Genomic DNA, 24,974 nt, shown 5'->3' with positions numbered 1-24,974 from the left:
TTTTACATTTTACATGTTATTTTTCTTTGTCTCGTAGATGCCAAGAATGTTTGAGCTGAGTTGAGCTAACTGATGATTACCTGGCCCTCTCTGTTTCATGTGGTCCCCTCTCCCTGATGGCTAGCAAGAATAATAACATCTTACATTTCTAGAACAGCTTCCATTCCCGTTCTTCCATTCTTTTTTTGCAGCAGCAGCTTTTTAATTTTCTGCTGAAATATACTCATTTAAAGAAGAAAACTCAGAAACATACAGCAATGTCAAGTGACAACTGGGAGTGCAGAAGTGAATATCCTGTCCCATTAAAAAGGGTTTTAGATAGTCAAAATGTCATTACCCATCTTGGAATTTCATGACTGTTCCAGAACTAGCTGGCATCTTGTGTATTTTCTATCACAAATGCCTTAGATTTTCAAAATAAAAAGAAATAGGGAAAATAACTAGAATGACCTTGAATAGCCTTTCTGTTGTTATTCTGATTTATATTAGTAAAATATCTAGTCAGTTGTTTTTAACTATCTCAGAGTCCTAACATCACCTAACCGATTGCCTTATAGCTTACTAATAAATTGGATTTATACCTGGAAACTTACAGATGTCCTTTCTCTGAAGGAGTTCAGTCGTACTCTAACACAACAGAGATTTTGCTCCATTTCCTACAACAGAACACAGCATAAACTAAGCTAACATTGTTTTCATTGTAAACACAGATAATGAAAAAATTAGTTTGATTTAACTGTTTTGATTAGCAATTAGAACAACTGAGATATTTGCTTTTCAGGTAAATTCCTCTTACCATTTTTATATCTTCACCTAGGATATTCACTTAGACTAAGTAATTGTTTAGGGTTTTGTCCTAATTGCAGTTTCATACTTCTTACTAGGTTAGTAATAAAATACTTGTGAAGGACAGATTTTTCTGATGCATAGCTTAAGATATATAAGATTTTGTTTTCTGTTTGAATCTAATTGCTTTGATGACAGCAAATACATCTTTTTTTCCCTAAGAGAACTTGACTTTATCAAACGCCAGGAAGCTGAACGAAAGAAAATAGAAGATTTGGAGAAAGCACACCTGGTAGAGGTTCAAGGCTTACAAGCTCGTGTGAGTGGTATTTATTCTCATATTTGAAGATTGAGACAATTCTGTCTGATAGTCTGGAAAAAAAACATATCTTATAGGTGTGTTTGAGTTATGGGTAACACTGTGTTATATTTCTTTCAGATACGAGACTTGGAAGCAGAAGTTTTCAGGCTAATGAAGCAAAATGGGAGCCAGGTTAACAATAACAACAACATTTTTGAAAGGCAGACATCTTTTGGAGAAGTTTCTAGAGGAGATGCAGTGGAAAACCTAGATACTAAGCAAGTGTCCTGCCTGGATGGCCTAAGTCAAGGTCGGTTTGAATCAAACCATAACTCCTATTAATATGGATGTAAATAGCATGGCTATCATTTAGGATTTAAAAGAAACAATTAATAATGCAGAGGTGTTGTTATTTTTTGGAAATTCAGTATCTAATAACAAACTGTGTCAGGGTTATACCAAATAATGCCAATGCAGACTCCCAGAATAGCTGTACATTGTATATTAAAGAAATGGAAGTGACTAAGTGCTAGTAAAGCGAAGATCATTACTGTTTTCTTAAAGCTTTCAGTAGGATGCTATCAACATTTAGGTTTAATTCAATGCTTATGTTAATAAAGTAGGAGAAAATTATGTTTTCTCCTGTGTTCCTAAATCTGTCGTTAATTACCCAGCCACCAAAGATCAAACAAGAACAGAGTTACCAGAATGAGAAAACCAATGACAAAACCAAATCTCCCTTTTGGAATGGATCTCTGCAGGTTCTGATCCCACCTTAGAACAGACATGAAGAGGAACCACGTAGGTGGCACTTACCGTTTCTCAGGATGGAGCCTTTTGTGAATAAAACGCAAATTCTTTACTAGCAAATTAATTAAAAATCTTATTCAGCTATAGCACAGCCTAATTTACAACATAAGACTTGCAAGACTTTGTTCTGCATTACCAAAGAGCCAAACAATTTGTGGCAACACTGGGATCTGGATAGATGCTGTCAGCATGGTGCCTGTAACCTTTACTTGTTTTGCATAGAGAAGATAATTCCCATTTTTCAGGCTATGCCAGTGAAAATATACAGACAACTTCCACACGTTTAGTTAAAGTTCTGTAATTGCAAGTGGCTCCTCACTGTTGAAGAATATGCAGAATTAAAGCAAATTTTAGGTCCACAGCCTTGGAACAAAATTGTTTGGTGTAGGAGCAATACCTACTGTGTGTTTTGTAACATCTGTGATATCAGGTGTTGGAGGTGTTGGGGTTCTGACGAGGGAGCACCAGACTCTGTTCTTTATAGATTTTGATTTTAAATGAAGTATATTGTTATTTATTTCTATGGTGAAAAAAAATGCATTACATTATATAAAAAAAATATCTAGCAAGCACAGAGTTGTTTTACTAAAAGTGGTATTTTAGCAGATATTTCGTGTGTGTGTATTTAGAGTCATTTCATTGCGCTACAAACAAGTCAATATGATTTACATTTTTAACGAAGTATATGTATAAAAAAGAGTTAGTCCTGCTGAAACTGTATTTGTGTGTTCTGCAGACCTTGTGAAATTGGTTTCCACAAATCTTCATAGAGCGGTTTCTTTTTAGCAAGTGTTTATTATACTGAAATCTCTAAAGTTCAGAAAAGCACTCAGGATGACAAGGAAGTCTGTTATTTCTGCCATAGAGACTCAGTAAGTGTTACAAAATATTTAATACTCAGCAATGCTGTTAACAGAAACCCTTTCAGTAGTTTGCATCAGGAGAGGAAAGTGTATTTTCTTTATCTTACTCACAAAATCATGTTTACGCTTTCACGTGTAGCAGTGTCAACACACACCCATGGCTCAAGAGCTGAAGTCCAGGAAATTCTACACATTAAAAAAATTCTTTGTAAAATTCTTTCTAAAAATTTGAAAATTCTTTGTAAAGCATTAAAACTCTGTGTGGCAGTACTTTCAAACTATATTTTTCAATTGATATATTTGCATGAAAATTTTCATTTTCCAGGAGCTGCTGTTTTTCATTGCAGAAATGTTCCCCTGGAAAATGTTACCAGTGTTCAGCACTTCTGAGAGTTAGAATAGACGATCTGTGAATTTAAATGCCCAAGTTTAACTACCTGAATACAAACACAGATTATTTACTAGGAAAAATAGACAATCAGCAGTGGTTTTTTTGAAAGCAGAAAAAGCATAGTTAGACCTTAGATTCCAGGCTGGATTTTTGTTTTTGACAATGACAAGAGAAAAAGAAAAGCCCTTTTTTTTTTTTTTTTAAATTAAGAAATCTCTAAACATGCTGCAGCACTCTTTGACTTCATATATCTTTGCCAGTAAATTCCATATCAGAGTCTCTGAAGTCTGCATCAGACTGTAATGTAGTGATACATGATTGTCAGAGAACGACCCTATGTCTCCATAGCACTTTTGTGTAAACCTTTTAAGGAAAGGACTTGCTATTGTCTGGTAATACCAATCACTGATAATTAGTGTATTTACTAATCACCCCGTGAATGTTTGCAGAGGAGCTATAAAGGACAGGGGAGATGCCCACGATGTCTTTGGAGGGTGAGCAGAGCTCCTCTGGGTGCAGTGTGATGTACGCACCGTCTCTGTGACGTTCATGGAAGTGCTCCTGACTCTTTTCTGGATTTTATTTGGCGAACGTAACACTTCTTCTTGAGCCTCAGCATTAGGTTTGTGAGGTTGGACTGTGCATACGCAGCCACATCTCATAGTTTTTGTTCTGAATTTTGTAGGACTCTCTTCCCTCAAAAAAACAGTATATGTAAAAATACATATTTTAATTAAAATGATCCTAAGTATGTTTTTTGCTTCAATGTGATCTGAGGTGTTTATTACATTCTTGCGTGGCAGTAGACTTGGGAAGAACTAATGGATGTGACTTGGCAGTCGCATATGTACAAGCATAGCTGTCCTTGCTGCTGCAGGTGCTCTGCCCGTGTTTAGCATCATGCCAGACTGTACGACTCCTCAGGCTGTAACATGACCTCATATTGAGTTTGAGGGGCTGCCGGTAACATCAGTGGAAGTTAGAAAATCAAAACCAGTATGGCCCACAGAGTTCTTCCTTTGCTTTGCTGAGGAATACTAGAAGCCTGAGGATTGTGTTTCTTTTACAAATCTATGACTTATTCTGCGAGTTCAGAAAAATTGATAAAGTGCATTGTAGCTTTCTGATTTAGTGGTCTTGAGCTGTGTCTGCCGTAGAGAATCAAACTATTTACTGGAAGGAGTCAGTGCTGATGCTGACTTTGACAGTATTTGCTCATGTCTGTGCAAATGCCCATTCAAGCTGCTTTGATGACTATACTTTCTGGGTGCCTTGGGATGCCCAGGGACGCATCCATTCACAGAAGGAGATTTTGAAATCTATCAGCCTTTATAATGAAAAAACAGTGGGAGGACAGGCGAACTCTTTCCTGCTCCACAGTGGTACTGAAATAATTCAGATGGAAGCCCATTGGAGTCAAGTGGTTCAACGCCTGCTGAAAAAAGTCTAATTACATCGTCTCTGAGAGCAAAATAAAACCTGTTACAACTTTTATGTGAGAGATTTATCAGGCTTCCCTGTGGGTTGGGAGATTCCTGGACAAACGCGTGGGGTGTGCGTTTGTGCCCAGAGCAGTGAGGGCCTGTGGCTCTCTGCAGAAGAGGGAGCTGGGACTGAGGGTGACAGCACCTGTGGCTGGGGCAAAGACCACCCAACAGCAGCCCAGTCCTGCTGCACCCACGTGTGGTGAGCAGGGCAGGTCCAGTGATGGAAACCGGGGTCAGACAGGAGCCTGGGCAAGTTCATGGTGGTGAGGCAAGTCTGGGGGCAAGCTGGGAGGTCCATCCGTGGGCTGTGGCTCAGGTCCAGATCCACAGGGTGCATGGCCTGAGAGCAAGAGCCCAGCTTAAATGCAGCCTCCGACGAGGAAGGAGCCCTCACTGATGCTGTGTGAGCTCTTTCTTTGCAGCAGCCTGAAGCACAGTTAGGTACCTGCAGCGCAACAGAGAGCTGCCATTGAGCGCGAGCAGCCCAGCTCTGGGGTGGAGGGAGCAGTAAGCTCCAGGCCCAGGTGGTATTTTGCTTAAACAAGGCCAATATGACCACTTAAGTGAATAAGTATTTGCAGTGCGACATCAATAGTTTGCATAATTTCAGCAGCAAAAGGAAGGGACGTATGGAAGTGCATACACCTGAAAGAGCAAATATAAGCAGCTCAAGTCATGGCAATGTGCAGTTATCCTATCAAGCACTTACTGTGGAAGCATAATTACAAGTCAGACGATGCTAATGATTCAGTAGTGTCATCTGTCTGTAGAGTTCCTCTCTTACACAGAAAAGAAAAACAAAATGTACTTGAAGTCTTTGTGGTCCTTTAAGACAACATAAATCTGCAAAAGTAAAAAATAGTTTGAATGAGTCTTACCCCTCAGATATTAACTGGCATGCTAACTCAACGTGGGGTCCTGATTTCCAGAGTCAGTTTGAGCTGAACTGACAGATCCTTACTGTTGAAACGGGAGACGCTGTGCCATCCCTGCTGTTGTCCGGCTGCCTGGTTCTGCCTCTTCCATTGCCCTGTTCCAGCACTTACACACTTCTGTGCACACACTGATTCACTGAAACAACAGGAAACTGATCTAAGAGGGGAAGAGGTTGGAGTATCAGACTGAAATTGGATAGTTTCTGCTGGGTCAGTCATTTGAATCAGCAAACTGTGGTCCAGACCCGGGGCAGTGGGGAATGGGAAGGTGTCACTAGAGCCAAGGGTTGGGACAGCAGGAGGGAGAGCAAGAGCTTCCATTTTGGTGGTGGTGGTAAGTCACTGAGTTGGTTCCATCCTTGGTGAAATCCCATTTTCTGAGAGTGAGGGTGAGGGTGCCATGGAAAGCAATGGGAAACATTTCAGTTTTGCTCAATTTAGTCAGAGTTTCTTCATTGGCGTCAGTGAAGCTAAGGTGTCTCCGTTTGTATTTGTGTAAAGCAACAAGCTTTAAGATTGGCTTCTAATTAATTAGTGTGTTATGAATGCAGTATTTAGGCAGGTAAGTAAATATAACAGATTCTGGTTTGATTTGTAGGATGAGGATTGCAAAAAAAAAAACAACCCCCAAATTTAAAACCATAAAGAAACACTTTACACCTTGTCTGGGGTAAAATGCAAAAACACATTTTAAATCATGTTTTGTCTTACTGCAGCTTTTCAAAATGTTAAATTTGTTGAAATACTCAGATTTCATTTGAGTGGATGATTGATAGCTAAGAGAAGTGGACTTATGGTAGCTCTGCCTGTAGAGGCAAGCCATATAAGAAGTGTTTAGTATACTTTGTTCACAAGACATGCAGGAATAGGGTGGCTTTGAAACTGGGCAGGTAAAATGTTCCATTTTTTATGTGAAATATTTGTCCAGTTTTCATGTATCACATAATGGTGTTTGGGCAGTAGATGAAAGGGTGAAGATCTGAAACTGCTTTCCTTCAAAAACAAAGAAATAGGTTTTTGTGATTTTGCCAGCAGAAAGTTAAACGTACAAAGACAACAGTGAGTAAGCATGAGAGTGACAGTGTCCAGCTCTTTTCTGATGATATATAAAAATAATGCAGCGCTGGGGGTTGGTGGTTTGTTTTTTTTCCATTTTGTTATTTTAAAGTACATATGGTAGCAGAAAACATCTGCACAAAGCCCAGATGTTCAGAAAATATAGCAATTTTCTCGAGTTAAGAAGTGGGAAAGTAGAGTACATCTCCCGGCTTTCACCCAGATTTTTGGTGACTCTTTGTTAGGTTTTGTTGGGATAATTAGTGCTACCTTGCTGCAAATGTCTCAGTTTTTGAGCTATTAGATCAGGACAATGATTAGTGCTACCTTGCTGCAAATGTCTCAGGACAATGACAGATCTAACAGTCCATGTCCTGCTCCACACAATGCAGTCGTTTTTCTAATCGGGGAGAACCAGAGTCCTTTCGCTCTTGTACGGATCACGGCCTTCCCATTCCTGCCTTGAGCAGCTGTGATTCAGGGTGCCTTTCATGGACCTTCTGGATAGATTAATTTCACTGCATTTTCACTGTCATGATAAACTTTATGCAGCATCACTGACAGCTGGTTGCAGTGAAAATTTATTTCAGCACTCGCGGGTTCTTCCTGCTAAGCCGTAACACTGCCTTGCTAATGATTTTGCCAAACCGTGTTGCTATGGGAAAGCTGAAACTAGACAACTGCAGGAGCTGGTGATAATCACAGTAATGATCGCGTCCTCCAGACTGCTGCCTAAGGAAAGAGGCTTGGCAGAGTCTCTTCTAATGTGATCCAAGTGCAAGTGAGGCAAGGCTGTATTTCTGTTAGGTCATTCATATCGTTCTGTTTGTATGAGGGACCACAATGGTTGGTGCTGACAGAGATGTTTTACTTAAGTTTACCTGAGTTTATGTAAATTGTAAGAGATTGAAGAAACTCTGAATAAAAGAGAAAAGACTCCGCAAGAGCAGATAATGGTTCTGAGGGCAGTGCGGCAAGGGAGGAAGTAACAAATGAGACTGCCAGGTGCTAATAAAAAGATTCTTTAGCTTGCAGAAGGATTGAGGTGAACAGTTGGGACACCTTATTTGCATTGTCACATAGAACTTGACCTCAGGATCTGGAAGAGGATTGGGATTCCTCTCTGCTGTTCCCCTCCTGAGAGGGATAGTGTGGTATGCTAAGGAAGCTGTTTCACTGTAGGTCCAATGGAATGAGTTTAACACTTGTTTCATAATCCTGTGAAAGGCTGCCTGTAAAGCAATCCAATCACAAGTGGTTATCTGACTATTTGGATACTACCTGTATTGCTCTCTGTGCACTACTGACTGCAGACATTGCTTGCTCATAATTTGCACGTATAGTACAAGGTTATTTTGGGGGACATTCACTACAGGAGGGAAAAAGTCACGTTCTGTAAATTTGGAAGCCGTTCTGATTATGAGAAAATGTAGAGCACCCTGCAAAACTGGTGAAGGTATAAGGGAAATGCTTAGTGGGGCAGCTGTGCGAAAAAATGGCAGCCCAGTCCCTCCTCCTCAAGTGTCTTAAAAGGGCAGGACTGGGGATAAATGAGTCATAGAATCATAGAATTGTCTAGGTTGGAAGGGACCTTGAAGATCATCAAGTCCAACCATCAACCTAGCACTGCCAAAACCACCACTAAACCATGTCCGTCAGCACCACGTCTACCCATCTTTTCAATACCTCCAGGGGTGGCAACTCCACCACTTCCCTGGGCAGCCTGTTCCAATGCTTAACAACCCTTCCTGTGAAGAATTGGTCCCCTGGGTCTGAATTGGTGTATTCATCCAGATGCTGGGAAGCATCTATCAAAGAGCAGTGAGGTGAGGACTCCTTTGCTTTATGCCCTGATGGAGAACTCTCTGCAGGCCAGGCACATGCAAATCCCTCTGAGGGAATCTGAGTGGACCTGCTTTCTGGGCTGGTACAGCTGGCTTTGTGTGGTTCTTCACATAACAGTGGGAATTGCTTGTTGTATTTTTAAATATTTGTAGCTAATTCTTTGCTATGCGCTTACTGGATCTGTATAGATAAACTTGTTACTGGTTTATGCAAGTAAGGTGGGTTTTTGCATGTGTGCTTTAACAGTTACGAAGGTAGTGGTACAAGTAAAACATGCAAAGTGCATGTACTTGCAATTACAAGCCCTGTCTTAGGAAAAAGTAGTGCAAGATTCTTTTTTAAATAGCTTCAAATCATGTTTCCATACAGATTTCAATGAAGCAGTGCCAGAAACGGAGAGACTGGATTCCAAAGCTCTGAAGACTCGAGCTCAGCTTTCAGTGAAGAACAAGCGGCAGAGGCCTTCTAGAACAAGGCTGTATGATAGCATCAGCTCAACTGATGGAGAGGACAGCCTGGAACGAAAGGTGAGAAGGAGTCTACCCTCTCGTTTAGGCTTCCTGTGGAGGGCTAGGTTGCCCCTGTAAGTCATTTCAGCCTCTGTCTTTGTCCTTTCATTGTAGCACAGGCAGTATTTATTCCTCTGTGGCCAGTATGCTATGAATGTCCTTGAGTGATGTGCGAGTCTGGTCTCCTTTGAGTCAATGTTTTTTTGGTTTTGTTGTGTTTTTTTTTAACAGGAATCCTGGGCTATCTGATTTATGTGTGTTTTATAATGCAGAGTGGGTCCTTTCATTTATGCAGGAGGTGAAAGGAACTTGAATCGTGCACCTCTGTATTTGTTAATTTGTTAACACGATACAATATTCACTTGTTGTTTTGTCCTATTCTGACTTCCGTCCGAAAGCAAATACCAATAAACAACACTGTGCGTGGTGTCAAAAGGTAATGGCGTGAATTGCTAAAGTGTTTCGTACAAATAGAAGCCTAAATAATGAATAAAGGAATTGCATGTTCAAAGTAAACCTTGCTCTGATTGGTTACTAAATGGTATAACTTACTTTATAATCTCTTATACCAACAGCCGTCAAACAGTTACAGTAGTCCCATGCACATTTCAAAATCACCACTGCCCTTATGCATGAGAGCATCCTCACCAGCATCAGATTCTGGTGCTTCCTCCCTTTCCCCTGTGGCTAGCAGTGCAGCAATCTCACTTGACAACCTAACTGAACACCAAGAAGAAGGACAGCAGCACAGAGGAGGTGCCCTTTCCCCGCACGCTCGGGGAGACACTCCAGTTTCCTCTCCTTCAAAATCTGGGCACAGCTCTGAAGCATCTCCTTTGCATCACCCAGCTGGCAGGAATATATTACAGGAAAAAGGTATTACTATTTTTTACAATAAATTGTTGCATCATTTAGCTCACTTACATCTACTTCATGAACTTTTGTTGTGTAGTAGGACCTTAGCAACTAGAAGGCCATCGTCTCATAACTTCTTTTGTCTACCTGGAAGTAAAAAAAATTACAAATGACCTTGTATGATAGTGTAGGAGAAGGACAAAGTTCAAAATGAAATTGGGAAATGCTTCCTTTTTTTTTTTTTCTTTCTTAGAACTGACTGAAAATGCTAGGGGAAGGTTGCCTTTAAGAAAACCTTGTATTTTGTTTTAAAAAAACCAAAATTTTTGGACCTTGGGACATTTCTCTATTAGAAACATGCTTAACAGAGTGTACTTACTTGAATTGTGTGGGTTTGGCACTGCTAGATGCTTTTTTTGGAAGGTGGGGAAAGAAATGTAAAGCAAGAATAACAGATTGTAGCTTTTAATTGCTGAGAGGCAGCATAGTGTAGATTAAACAAGAGGTTAGTGTCTGGAGGCTCTTCATTTACAGAAAAAAAAAAATCAAGTACTTTGTTGGGGAGGTTGGCCGCATTTTTATTTATTTAATTCAGATTCTTTCAATGTGAGCTGGATAAAAAAAGATGCAATCATACCTAGCTTAGGTACAGATCTCAGATACCAGTTTATTAAATGCATTAACAATACAATATGGCACAGAATACTGAGCCCTCTTTTTCAGATGCCTTGTGACGTCAAAATTAGCATTTTACACAACTTCAGCATTCTTAGCGATGCACCTTGCTTTCTCTAACTGTCACATAAGCTAAAAACTGTTTATAAGTGAGGACTGCAGGAATAGGTCTGGATAGGTTCATAACAGACTGCCTCACTTAAATTAACTGAAAAGAACAATTTGTTGAGGATTTTTGTTTGTCTGTGTGTCTGAAAAGACTTCCTATTGATTTACAGCCTATTTTTTCTCCACAGAGGGCTTTCACACAGATTCCTAAAAGACAGATTAATGAAGTTTTATTGAATACAGGATAGGTTCATATATGCTAGCATTTTTGCAGGGATTCTGAAATTACTAGTCTAGCTGTATAGTTTTTAATTGTGTAATTGTTAATGAATTAAAGTTAAATTCAATATTTGAGTTTTTCAAGCAAAAGTTAAGGGTGTGAACTTAAGAATGTGATTTTCCAAACTCTTACTTCAGCTTGATTGTATGATTGGTTTATCAGTGAAGTCGTAAATCTTGCATTTTAACTGATGCATGAAAAATACCTTGATAAAAATTTAGTGGGAACTAGCCTTGTAGTATAAGGAAAAGAGTAATATATTCCACCCACTGTGTCGCTCTTTCCAATTTAGGTTTAAAAAATAATCTGTCTAACTATTGGTATCATGCTTCCCCCACTGTGACCGTTAGGTAAACAACCAGTGCTTTCGAGTGTATCCAGATTCTTATGAGTACATGAAAATTAAACCAGAGCAATTTAGTTTCAAATGGAAAAATTGCATTTAATAAGTCCTACAAAAAAAGAAATATTCTAAAGCACTGTGTACTTCCCCATGTGCAATACCCTGTAGATTCAAATATACTCTGCCAGTGAAGCTGGTTTTGGGACTTAGCCCCTCCATCTCCCACTGTATCCCGTAGCCAGCATGAATGTTTTCCAGAGCAAATCACCATTTTTCAGAGGGCCCTGGCTTGGCCAACCTGTATGCGAGTGGGAGCATAGTCATACAAGAGCCCCAACAGAAATTTGCCGTAGCAGGTAGCTGCTACGTGTCCCTGATGAGCTCTCCAGATAATTTCTTCGACTACAGCAGCAAAACCTTCAGCTACTAAACGCTTTCATTATTTGCCCACCCAAAAAGCAATGTACCTTATAGTGTCATTTACTTTCATTAAGAAGTGTCTCAAAAAAGCCTACCACTCCCTGGCCCCCAAGACCCGCTTGCCTGTGAATAGCTAGCGTGAAAAGAAACATTATGACTTTTATTCCTGAAAGTGGCAATTTTGACAGTGGTTAAATGAGAAGTATGCATTAAAGGGTGAAAGGGGAACCATAGGAGGAGACAGGAGGGGAGTGTGCCCAGTGTCGGGGTGATGCAAAGTGTGCATTGCCTAAAGTTCTCCTCAGCCTCCCTGGGGAATGGATTTCTTCTCAGGAGACTTCACCTTGCTTTTGTCAGTCTTCATATGACTTTTTCTTTTTTTTTGCTTTTTTGGCATAAGGTTACTTGTGAGTTGTTCTTTAATGGTTTTTTTTAATGTTGGGACTTGTGCTGGTCGAAATAGTATGGCTTTTAGAGTGTGGGTATTGCAAGAGGCTTACTTTCCTGCTTTGCCCAGGATTTATGAACAAGTTGCGCATTGAATTTTTTACTTGAATGAAAACTTGGCCAAATATTATCCACAAAGCAATGTACAAACTTCTGTACACATACTTGACTGTGCTGTGATAGTGGTGGGGTATTTTGGCTTAATTCTGAGGGCTTAATTTATGCCAGCTACAGTAGGAGAAATCCACAAGCCCAGCAGTGCTTTCATTTGAAAGTCACTGGACATCTGAGGTCCCATTGTAAAAGTCACCAAACCGCAAATGCCATGAATACCTGACCTTCATTTGCTTCCTCTAGAGTTTTTAGGGACACTTTTTACATTTAAGAATCACAGAAACCGCGTCTGAATTTTTCAACTGCTGTGTGGTTTTTTTAGCTTCCATATAGATTTCACAGGATGTTTTGCAGACTCAGAGTCATTGTTTTGGCTTTATAGGTACTGCAGGCTGTTTCCTCTTTAGGCTTTTAGCAGTGTTTGTAGGAGAGATCAAAAATTAGCAGATGTCTCAGGGAAACTTTATTAACTAAGCTACTTTTAATTCTTTTTTTTAAATTCAGAATGGTTGGATTTCAAGTTAAATGTTTATTTTAACAAAGATGTTTAAGCTAAGCAGATAACTATTACCTAGGGTGTCCATCATAAAAGGTATCCTTGGCTCCAGAGTTCAAGAAAGTATTTCAGGAATCATTTTGGAAGGAGAGCATACATACCAAATGAATTCTGTAAAAGGAAACTTAAGCAGCTACAGCTGAGTTTAAAAAGGGATTCACTGTAATGTTTACAATCTTTTGTGTTGTTCGACTCACTACATATTTGTTAAAACTTAACCAAAATTAACTTTTCATTTTCTTCAATTAAAATAAGATTTCTTCATGTGTATTTTCAAATTCTGGAAGTATGTATTTTTTTAATTCTTCTTCACACCAGCTTCTTAAAAATGAGTATTCACCTAATTAAATTGTGTACTCACACACGTGTACATGTATGTGTATCTAGTTATGAAAAGATACACAAACTGTTCTGGATGGAAAGCGGAATAGCTATCAGTAGCAATTAAAAATAATAATGTACATTCTTCCGTGTACAAATGTATCCTAGATGGTGCCACATGTGCTCAGGCAGCAAGAACAACTAGCCCTGCTATAGGGCATACAGAAAAACTAAAGCGAAAACTTGCAGATCTTGGGTAAGCATTTGTTTAAAATACTTATTTACTTTTACAAAGTAAAATTTCAAAGATATTTCCTGATTTTTTCTAATATTCTTGTAGGGCTCCCTTGAGAAGGAGTTCAAACAAGGGCAAGAAGCGGAAAGAGAAAGACGCTATTAGGGTGACCTATGGCAGTAGGTATGGGATTGAGGATGCAAGAAATGATATGTCAGAAACATTGGCAAAACCTTATCATCCTACCAGATGGGAACACTCACAGTTCCACCCACTTCATATAAATAGTGTTAAGCTTTGAGATAACCTTCTGAGCTTACAAACCTATATTTCTCAACTAATGAAAGACTAACATATAATCTAAAAATACTTGGAGGCTTACAATATCATGGCATCACTACTGCTATTGCATCCACTAATGGGATTTGCAGAAATAGATTATCAGAGCTAGCCTACAAGATGCACACACAGTCAGTTAGTAATACCCGTGAACCAGAAATCTTGACACAATTCCACATATTTATTTGTTTTTTGAAAAAGCCCTCAGAGTGAGGATGGGCAGCAGCTGTTCACTGCAGCTTCACGGCACCCACATCAGGAATGCTTTTGGAAGGGTTTATTTCTGATGATGAATATCATAAGTTGAAAATAGATAGGAAAATTGCTGACTGCATTTGTCACATCACCAACTCTCAGGGAAGGAATTGTGAATTCCTTGTGAGGTCTGATGAGACCTCATCACCAGCATCTGGACTCTGAATAAATAAATGGATGTTCAAAATGGCAGGAAACAATCTTCTTTGCAAAAGCTACTGTAGATTTTTACTGAAGGTCTCTCCTCACGTACTGATGAGTCTGACACAGCTACAGGGGGTGGTACTTGGTCCCAGGTATGAAAGACAAGTTAATGTCGGGAGTGCTAAGCAAACTTAATACATTCTAGAGTCTAGAAAGGACACAGAAACTCAAAAACTCTCTACACATAAAACAATGGAAAAGAAAACCTGCATGATAAAAGAGCTATCAGAAGAAAGCAAACTTTGAATGCTACTCAGAAAATCATTGTGGTGGAAAACCAGTATATAGCTGTTTGTGGAGCTTTGCTGACAGTCTAATATGCGGAGCCCCAGTGACAAGTATATCGTGTAGCTCCGTAAAATCAGAAAAGCAAAAGAAATCTTAGACTAGTGACTTACCCCCCTCAGGCACACTATACTGAAGTGCAATGTTCTGTCTCAGCAGACATTTGTACATTTGTATCCTGCAAATATCTGGCAGGTTCTTCAGTGATCTTAGGCAGCAGTCATCGCCTCTGCACTGGTGTCAGAAAACCTGTTCCAGTTGGTTCCACTGGTGTGTGAGCTTTCAGTGTGCCTTGGAGTTAGTGATACTCACTGCTGGATTTCCCTAGTGACAGGGAGAGATTTGTTAAAGCAAATTCTCTGCTTTAACATTCTCTGCTCTACCTCTGTGTAGCTGTAAGGAAGCTAATGCCCCTAGCAGGAGGGTATTAAACATCACATAGCATTTAAATACCAAGCCACAGGGTGGGGGACATTAGCGTATACTTGTTTGTAAGAATTTGGTATGTTCCTTGTACCAACATAGTATGTTACAGACGTTTGTGAGACCCCGTAGGTATCTTCCTTAGAGAAAGCAGATCATGGTGCAGAGAGATCAGTTGCTTATTAGACCATTTGATAAATCAGTTATTTGTATTGTTTGTTAATATTTCTGAGTTTGGATACAGTTGCTAAAAGCAAAGTTTAATACTGCTTTCAAAGTCAAAATTCATAAGCATTTGTAATTTTCACTGTGCCTCTGTGAACTGGAATGTTATTATTTCAGTATAACTTTTTAACCACTCGTTGTCACTTCCTTTGTTACTAACTCCAAAGAATTTGCCTTAGAAGAAATGTGAGGATGTTTTCTCTACAGTCCAAGGCTGTGTAAGCTCTTTGAAAGAAGGAAGATGATGATCAAAAGACAGCATCCTGTTATAATTATGTCCATTATGGCAACTGATTGATGTAGAATTAATCCTGCTGTCAGATAGATGTTGCATGCATTATTTTGCCATTGCCAAAAAATAGCAGTCAGGATGTGTAAATAAAATCCTGAATTATTTTCTAAGACTACCACTAACGTTACATACATAAAAAATTCCCCGTTTCAGTAAGAAGCATATATTCCACTGCCTGAAGCTAGGTGATTCAGGCAACATCATTTGTTTTTTCTTTCTACTTTCAAACAAGATCAGAGGATGAGGGAGGAGTACAGGACTGGGTCGGATACATCTACATTTCTTTATGTAGCTGAAGGGAGGGAGGATTCTTCTGCTTCCATGGGCGGGGGCCCTTTGACATTTTCATCCATACTAGAAAGGGCTTTCGCAATATACAGAGCTCTAGTGATTTTGTTTATAATGATTTAGAAGCTGTCCAGAAGGAGAAAGTTGAGGGGAGATTTATATAAGTGCAATTTACTGGTGGCTGCTGAGAGCATAAGTTTAACGCTCTGAAACAGTTACATATACGTTGGTATAAATAATACGAGAATATGACATATGCATAAGTTCTTTGAGGCAGACACTTTGCGTAGTTATTTTTAATTTACATGCTGTACTGTTGACATGATCTATTTAGTGAATAATTTCGGCATTTTATTTTATAACTGTTATCTTTGCCTTGATCACATTATCCACTGCAATCTTTGTTACTATAAAGAGGGAAGCTGATAATACCACATAGGTGTTTCCTTCTTTTTCCTATATTAATATTTTTAATAGTAACTTTAAGATCAAGATAATAATACTCTGTCAGTATTTAGCTGTCGTAACAAAGGCACATCTCCATAGAGGGGTACATACACACCTGATTCATTCTGCCTGTGCTGGAAATCCAAGCCAGACCTTCTCTGGGAACCAGAGCATGCTTGGGTCAGTGCTGAGTCTAATCTATGTAATCATGCTGAGATACCACTGGCGCTCAGAAATGCACCAACGCAGCATGTGGCTTCTTGGCTGGAGCTGGTTCGTATCCGAACGGTGGGAGTGCAGGCATTTTCAGCTGGCGTCTGTCTCCGTTTGCTGGCTGTGTGTTGTCTAAGAGAGTTTGAGTCAGAAAAAGAATCAAAAGAACTCAGTTTTTGCTTCTGTTGCTGAAAGAGAGATTTCAGGCATGCCCCTACCAGCTGCGTGCCACTCAGTTCTTTAGTCACAGTTACAGGGAATGTCACTCTTTTTACAATTAACTGCCTCTGTAGCATTTTTTTTCCTCTTATTTTATAATCTAACACATATTCCTGCTCCTTTCTCTTAAACAGGACTGCCAGAGAGATGCTGCAGAAATCAGCAAACACTAAATCTTTAGCAGAGCGATCCTCCTCTCTCCCACACTGTGTACCATTCACATGGTATGGAGAGAGTGGCAAGGGATCCAATTCTTCTAGCAACCTGCCATCGCCTACCAGCTCCACTGAACCTTCCTCTGAAAATATAAGTCCAGCTAAAAAAGGGTCAAAGGTAGAAAATAAAAACTACCTTATTCCCACCATGTTGAGTGGCATAATTGGCTTCATGTTTCTGGAAAAAGAACAGGCCAATATGTGACTACTACAATAAACAGTGCATGGTGTTCATTGTACGGTTACAGCTCATCCGAACAGAACATCTCTGTCATTGTACCATTCCACATTCTACCTTTTTACTGTCTTACTGTACATTAATTCAGTAAACTAACTGTGGCGTGCTGTACCGTAACAAAAGCAAGTGGTGCCAGTGGAAATTAGCATTTGGATCCACTGAACAAATGCTAGATTTGTGTGTGCAATTATAGATATTTTCTGCATTCTTCAGGACTGATTGTGGGAATACCTGCCCATGTTCAAATGAGGTGTTTGCAAGTGAAGAAATGCTGTATGCCGTCAGTCATCTGCCTTTTCCCCGATAATGAAATCTGTTTGTCATGCATGCTGGATGTTGGATTTAATTCTCTATATGAAGATGCTTGAACTGTAAATATGAACTAGTGCAATTTAATACATCTGTGTGATTCCTTTCTATATGCATGAATGTTTCAGCATGATAACTCCTTAAATAACCCTTATAGTAATATACTTAGCTTTTTCATGTTTATTTTCACTTCTGGAAAATATTTCTCTGCCTGTATCTTCTTACAACTCGTAGCAGTTGACTTTTTATATTGGTCTGGTAAAAAGAAACAGATATGGTTCTCAACTTTATGTACAGGAATATGAATCAGAAATTTAATTTCTTTCTCTTCTACAAACACATGCGTGTATATAATAGCACTTTCCACAGGCATTTCGTATTCTTTTGGTGCCAAAAGCTGGTGATACCTTACTTCTGCTGTGCACCACGCTCTGCGGGGTTGTAGCTGTGCTTGTGTTACCTGGTAGGGAGAGCAACGCGAGGCTGACCAGTCTCAATCAGGTTGAGAGAGAAGACCACAGATGAAATCTCTGAAGATTAAAGAGAAATTAATCGGTTACCCGGTTTCTTTCGAGATAGAAAGATGAGGATTAGACACGTAAATGCTATTTGTGCCTTTAAACAAACATTGTATAAAAATCATTTTCAAATGGGAAAAAAAATGCACCCCCTTTTACAGTTAGTATTAGGTTGAGGTTTTGGATGGGGGGGGGTTGTCCTGCTCATAATTATTAGCAGGCCTTGGCTATCTTGTGTTTTTCCTATAGAAAATTCAATTTTAAAGACTTAAATCCATCTTAAGGCTGAAGGTTGCACAAAATGGAGGGGAAAGAAAATTCAGAGTACCTAAAAAGATGTTCTTCACACAACAGGAGGTAGAGCTGTTGAACTCCTGGCCTAAGAATGCTGTGGGGGCTAAAAGTTTGCAGATTATGGAAGCTGCTTGGATTTCTTCTCTATAAAGAGTTGGTAAAAGCAGAACAGGAATTCTAAACATAGGTGTGAAAAAAAACGATCACAAAAACATTTTGATGTTCTCTGTAAAGTTTGCAAGCTCTTAAATTAACAGTTCTTATACTGCTATTCAGGTTTCAGAGCACAGTGTGATACCAACATTTAATTGCAAACCTAAGAGGACCAACACTTGATATTTTTGGAAGACTTCTTGTTTTCAGGAAAGATAGGTCAAATATATTGGGGGAGGGAGAGTAAAAGGATAACTTTTTTAGTGATGTTTTTGGCTTTGACGTTTGGATCCATTTTTTTAAATTGGATGTCAAAGGTGAATTGAATTTGATATTCATTTAGATGTTAGAGTAGAGATTGGAGTTCTTCATATCATCAAGTATATATTCAATTTAAATGGAATATCGGGGTGTCGTTAGGGGCTTTTTTTTAGATTTTGTTTTTTTATGGTTCTCACTCTAATGTGAAATACTTGTTAATTTTTGTCTTCTTCTGATGGTAATTCTTCTGTATTCCTGGAAAATATGTGCACATTTTTGCTGTTCTTTGCTGTTAGGTGTGATGTCTGTCATTGCATTGTTAAGAAAAAACGGTGTTTGTTTTATGGTTATTATTTCACTAAATAACATTCAATATCCAAAGATCTCTTTTACTTTCCATTTCATTTTTTTCTAAAGGTATAGGCAAAGAGGGAAGATCCTTTCACTTTTCTAGGAAATTATTTGGGACTCAGAAATGGATTCACAGGATATTCTCCTTGCTCTTTCAATAGCAGTTTTCACTTCTCTCTGCTAATTAATCCTCTGTCTTATTCTTTGTGCTACTGCCTGTGCTACGCTTGTCCGAAATATTTGGAGGACAGTAAAATGCTAGTGATTAACCCACAGAAGCAGTAATTTAGCTCCAGGATGACAGCCAGCATCTTAAGAGGGAGTCTGGAAGTTGCTTTCAGACCCCTTTGCTATTCATTGAGGCATTAACATGGCAAAGGTGTCTCTTGAAGTACACCGCTAAAAATGCTGTGTATTCTATAAATATTGACAATACTAAAAATTAGGCTTCCTCATGTGTATTGTAACTGGTTTGGTGAATGATTGAAATCACTCCTGAACTATGCCAACAGAAGACAGAAAGCAAATTTCCCTTTTAGATGCGCATATGAGATTGTTTGTTCATTCTAACTCATCTTTTTCTCCACAGAATTTCACGTTCAATGATGATTTCAGTCCCAGCAGCACAAGTTCAGCTGATTTGAGCGGTTTAGGAGCAGAACCTAAAACCCCAGGTTTCTCGCACTCCTTAGCACTGTCGTCAGATGAGGTATGCTGATAAAATTGTTTAAGGTGGGAAATAGTTGTTTTCTTTCTCCCATGGCATTTTGCTTGATAATTACTCAAATAATAAAGGGATATTTTTTAGGCAGTAGAATGGGAGAAGAAAATTAATGTTGGTTTCTAGATTATGATTTTTCTTGTTCATATAATAAAGACTTGAAATAAAGGTCCTATGGTATTATCGTATGAAAGTAGAATGCAGTTCGTTTCCTAAGAGATGCTATATTTATAGATATATAAATATATATATTTTAATGCATTTCTCCTACATTTTAATATGTGCATGTGGACCCATAGATATATATACACATACACTAAACTAGACATAATTGAGATAATTTTGAGATAATAAACAGACAGTATATTTTGGTAAATGTAGTTGAGATGTAAGGCACCTTCCCCAAGACTAAGTTTTACGCTGATACATGAAAATAATAATGACCTGTACATGCAGTAATTGTCTGTTACTGTACCTGAATGTATGTATATTGATTAGAATGTATACGTGTTAATCCACTTTGCATTCTTTGTGCTTGCTTTGCACAGTGGATTTGATTTCAGTTACTTCAAACCAGAGTTTTTTCGAACAATGATAATGTGAAAAAGCATTCCGAATCCTGTAAATTGGTGACATAATTGAACTGAATACAATATATTGAAAATACTTTTCTTAAGATATTAGCTTTGTAACTCAGTTGTCAGTGATGTTGCACGATTTGACGGTAGCTGACAATGTGTCCTGTGGACTCAGGATACCTGTGCCTCTGTTCTTTTACAAACACTCTGTAAGAACTTCACATTTTTGATGTGAGGTTTGAGCCAGATTTTTTTCTAGAGAGGAGGAACTTGAAGTATCTATGTCTTATTTTTTTATGATAGTTAGGTTTGTTCTATTACTGCCTGCATGCTTTGCATGGGTTTAAAGAATGAGAGCTGCTCCGTGCAACGCCATTTGCCAAAATGCAAGTCTACAAACCCAACCATTCTTTAGAGATTACTTACTGCAAAAATCTATAAGGATCATAGAACAGTGCAGACAGGTCTGTATATTCTGTGAATTACTGAAAACAACAAGGTCATTATTTACACTTTCTTTAGTATTAATACTGCCTTGATAATACATTTCATTCTCTTACCGTGTTTCATTCCCTTTATATTACATATTTTATTGTGACAGTGCCCTGCTCCTAGTGGTATTGAATTAAAAGCTCGAAAATGCTTTCATTTTGCTTGTTCAGCTCTGTGCTTTATCGCTTCTAAAATACCGAGCCTGAACAGGTCTATAAAAATGAATGTGTTTTCTCCAGCCTCTGCTGTCTGCCAAATTGCAGCCTCCAAATCAGGCAGCGTGTTTAGCCAGCACTGCAGTGGGAACCTCCGCAGCGCCCCTGGCAGGGGATTAGGCCAGCGTTGCTCTTCAGCCTTCCACAGCCTATTGCTGCGAGCACTCCTTCGCTCAGGCTTCCCTGGCAGATCTGACATGATTATTTTAAGGAGATGAAAAAAATTAAAAGGTGGGGAGGGAACCCAGTTCATGCAGGTTGTTCTCCTCTAATTAAGGAGCTTATGCTCTTGCAATTGGAGCTATCGGGAAGGTTCCTGCCGGTTCTAGGGTGTCGAGACCAGGAACTCCAAGGGGGTTTCATTGGCACAGTCTCAGGTTTGGCTGCCAAATCATGTGTGTGCTGAGCTTTCAACATAACCTCTCTGCTTCTGGAAATGGTTTTTTTTTTAAAGAAATCTCTTTGGTTTTGAGTAGCCATATCTGTTTGCAAATCTTGGTGCTGCCTTGCCTGAACTTTTACATGCTGTTACATGTTCTGTATTTTGTTTCTATAATGCTTTTCTTTCCCATTTCTTTGTTGCTCCCTCACTCAGAGCCTGGATATGATTGATGATGAGGTGAGATACTAGTGTGCTGTTGTGGTGAATCGTGTGACCATCGCGTGGCAATGTATTTTCTCATTTGCAGATTCACATCTCTTGTTTTATGGTGTTGTGTGGCAAAACCCCTCGTTCGAGCACAACACGCAGATGTCACTGGCTCCGCTCTCCTTGTCTTCGGTTCCCTTCTCCTTTCTGCTAAGAGTTTGCAAGGCCATAGCAAATTGCAATGATTGTGGTATGCTGGAAGGGGGAGGAGGGCCCGCGTCGGAGCAAACGCACCGGGCCAAGCATCAGCTGCACTGAGCTCCTGCTGGCGACAGGAGAAGGAAAAGATAGTGCTTAAACTGTCTTTTCCCCAGCCCTAAGAACCGGACAGCCAGAAGCCGAGAGAGCTCCTCCCAGCATCGCCTAACCCAGTGTAAAAAGTGCTCTAACAATAGACAGCTGCCGCAGCCTGTAGCAGCTGCTTTGCTGACCACGGCTGGGACAGAGTAGCTTTTGTTTCAAGCCCCACTGGTATGCCCCTGGGTGGAATAAAGGGGCAGAGCCGGGACACAGGGCTGCCCCCAGCAGCTGACACCCCACCTGCCCCTCCCAGGGGGCTGTGGTCTCCTCCTCCGCAGCAGCAGCGCAACGGGATAAGAGCAGGGCCAGGGCTGTGGGATCGCTGTGTGTTCCTTACTGCTCCTCTGTGTCATCTCATAGTCTTCCATAGATAGTATCAGTCTCACTGGCTGTTTGATGTCATCGCTTTGAACTTTAGAGTGGTTTTCTGAGGTTCTTCTTCCCCTGGATTTCTTGTTTTATAACTTAAACACATCATAAAGATCTGTGAATGAGCCCAGGAAGTGGAATGCAGAATTCATTGCATCCTTTAGAAACGCTCTAATTTGAAGGATAAAAATCTTGCAAGGGAATGGGAGCATACCTGTTTTGAATTGTGCCACCTGGCCATTTCTGTCCCTGTTTGGGTTAAAAAGAATGCCGGTTTCTTTTTCTTCTTCTGTTCGTAGATGGAAGACTTTCTGGGGACCTTGTATCAATTCTTAGATATCTGGTTACATACAGATGTAATATAGTAGTGTGAAATTGTTAGTATTGTAGTGTAAAGATAGTACAGGTACCTCTGCTCTGAGGCTGGAAGTTTGTACAGAAAAATGTTGTTATTCGTCCGTGTTACCCTTTTAATAATAATGCAGCATGTTTTTGTCACAGATCCTTGACGATGGACAGTCTCCGAAGCACAGTCAGTGTCAGAGTCGTGCTGTTCAGGAGTGGAGCGTGCAGCAGGTTTCCCACTGGTTAATGAGCCTGAACCTTGAACAGTATGTTTCCGAATTCAGTGCCCAAAACATTAACGGGGAGCATCTTCTTCAGCTGGATGGGAGTAAGCTCAAGGTAATTGACTGGACTTCAAGACTAACCATCGTATTTATTATAACTTTAAGTATTCTTAAAGGAAGTAAGAATTCAGCCAGAAAGCAGTGAATCCCTGTGTGTGGCGTGGTGATAGGTGAGAATAATAAATGCAGAGTATAACACCACAGCAACACTTCAAGAAATCCCTATATGCGCTTGGATTCAGAAGCTTCAGAAGTAGAGAGCATTTGCTCTGTGAAAACTCTGGGTGTATACAATGTACCCATATTCGTATGCGTAAATCATACAGCAGCATGTGTAACTGGTATTTACATGCATGTATTTCTCATCCAACTCTGTTTTGCAAAAGGGTGAGAAAATAGTAAATAGAAATACATCAGAAGTAGCAACTGAAAAATAGATTACTGGGATACTGGAGGCATAAGGTCATACCAATTGTACTATGTTAGAACTAAATACAGTTTTGATGTATAAAGTATGCACTGTTCCTTGTAGTGAAAATAAGAGCCTACTTTTGCCAAAAATAATTAAGGGAAGGAGTTGTGAGAGGCTCAGTATATCTCGAAGTCAAAGTTTAGTGTTTCCTTTCTGAGTTTTTTTGTTGGCATTTCACTAACTTGAGGGGTTTTAAGAGAGCAAGTGAACTTTCAACTAAGGCATAGCAATGAGAATTGTGAAGTCTTGTTCTGTGTAGACTTAGATGACTTCAGGCAAATAGTTTAATCTTTATTTGCCTCATTTGATCAATGAAATCACCATTGGTTGTGGCAATGAGATCTAATTCTTTAATATTCCAGAAGTGGAAAGCATGGAAAGTAGTATAGAAATGTCTTACTTACACATCAGTAAGGCATCTGAGCCTGTCTCAGATTTGCTTATCTCTTATAGTCTTCTATCTAAGAAGAGTTATTACTAGAATATGAAAAAAATTGTGATAGAATACACTGTATGAAATTATTTTTCTTTTTTAATGTTGTTTTCTCCACCTCAGGCTCTTGGTATAACATCCTCCCAGGACAGAGCAATCATTAAAAAAAAGCTAAAGGAAATGAAAGCATCCCTGGAGAAAGCTCGCAAAGCTCAAGAGAAAATGGAAAAGCAAAGGGAAAAGCTTCGGAAGAAGGAACAAGAGCAACTGCAGAGGAAATCGAAGAAAACAGACAAGACTTCATCAGATGCAACAGAGGGCGCTAATGAGCAGTGATAAGCAGAAGTGCTGCTGTGTTAGGAAAGTGGAGGCATTTCAAGGGAAGAGAAACTCATATCCACTCTGGTGCCCCTTCGGCTTTCTTGCATTCATTACACAAGAGTGTGTACAGAGAAATGGGGCTATACATAGAATGACTAGGGAAATTTATATTGTGTAGTTTTATTTTCCCACATATCCAGTTCACGCTTGTTGTTGTTGCCATGTGAAACAACCCCAGCCCCTCGGTTTGTTTTGTTGTTGTTGACAGCTAACCGATTTCATATTTGTGTGGCGGTGTTTCCTTCCAAACTACTCTTCTCTATTGAGCTCTGTGTGTTTGGTCACTTCAGTAACCAGCATGATGCCGAGGAGCATGGTCCACTGCTTCACCTCTTCCGAACAGGATGGCCAGTCAACACGATTGGCGAAGGTTTCTTCAGCTGGGTAAAAGGAGTTGTGCTCTGTCTGATAAGAGTTGACTTAACTTTCAAACTGGAAATTCAGCTTCTTTGCAGTGTTTGGGTACTCAGTTCTGTCTACTGGAGTAAGTTTCATCTTGCGTCAGTACCTTGAACCGGCACTGCTCTGGAAACACAACCGTTCAGTGACTTCTTCTTATACACTGGAGATAAAGACAGGAGAGTCGATATTCCCCCTGGGTGAAAGACAGGAGGTGAAACTCTTTCTGTTAACTGTACAATAGTTAATCCAGGAAGGAGGCAAAGCCTTAAATGATTATGTGGGTTTACACAGAAATCTGAGGATAACATTTATCCTTTAGATATCTGAGCGAGGATGAATTTCTAACTAGAGCACAGCGTATAGATCTGTATAAATTTCATTGTGCTCCCAGTGTTTAGGCAACTTTCTTATAGCACACTCCGCTTTCTTTTTCATGTGTTTTGAACAGGAAACTGGGCTTGTTTTGG

At 39.6% G+C, this 24,974-nt stretch overlaps 1 protein-coding gene across 3 annotated transcripts in view; it reads left to right on the top strand.

Annotated features, from left to right (window-relative positions):
* Window positions 1–24,060, top strand: part of PPP1R9A (protein phosphatase 1, regulatory subunit 9A) — a 142,430-nt gene extending 118,370 nt beyond the window's left edge. Inside the window, exons 9-18 of one of the 3 annotated variants that reach the window (XM_009895347.1) lie at window positions 1,009–1,105; window positions 1,226–1,397; window positions 8,844–9,001; window positions 9,559–9,859; window positions 13,271–13,358; window positions 13,443–13,520; window positions 16,662–16,860; window positions 19,456–19,575; window positions 22,692–22,874; window positions 23,848–24,060. In XM_009895347.1, coding sequence (XP_009893649.1) covers window positions 1,009–1,105; window positions 1,226–1,397; window positions 8,844–9,001; window positions 9,559–9,859; window positions 13,271–13,358; window positions 13,443–13,520; window positions 16,662–16,860; window positions 19,456–19,575; window positions 22,692–22,874; window positions 23,848–24,060 — 1,609 coding nt within the window. Of the gene's footprint in view, window positions 1–1,008; window positions 1,106–1,225; window positions 1,398–8,843; window positions 9,002–9,558; window positions 9,860–13,270; window positions 13,359–13,442; window positions 13,521–16,661; window positions 16,861–19,455; window positions 19,576–21,467; window positions 21,492–22,691; window positions 22,875–23,847 lie in introns of all 3 variants that reach the window. The other 2 variants (XM_009895348.1, XM_009895349.1) reach the window with 2 other exon arrangements.
* The last annotated feature ends 914 nt before the right edge of the window (window positions 24,061–24,974 follow it).

This window comes from Charadrius vociferus, unplaced genomic scaffold (assembly GCF_000708025.1).
Source record: "Charadrius vociferus isolate BGI_N301 unplaced genomic scaffold, ASM70802v2 scaffold31, whole genome shotgun sequence".
Lineage (NCBI taxonomy): Eukaryota > Metazoa > Chordata > Aves > Charadriiformes > Charadriidae > Charadrius > Charadrius vociferus.
Note: the sequence above shows the minus strand (reverse complement) of the source record. Positions and strands in the feature narration are given on the sequence as shown.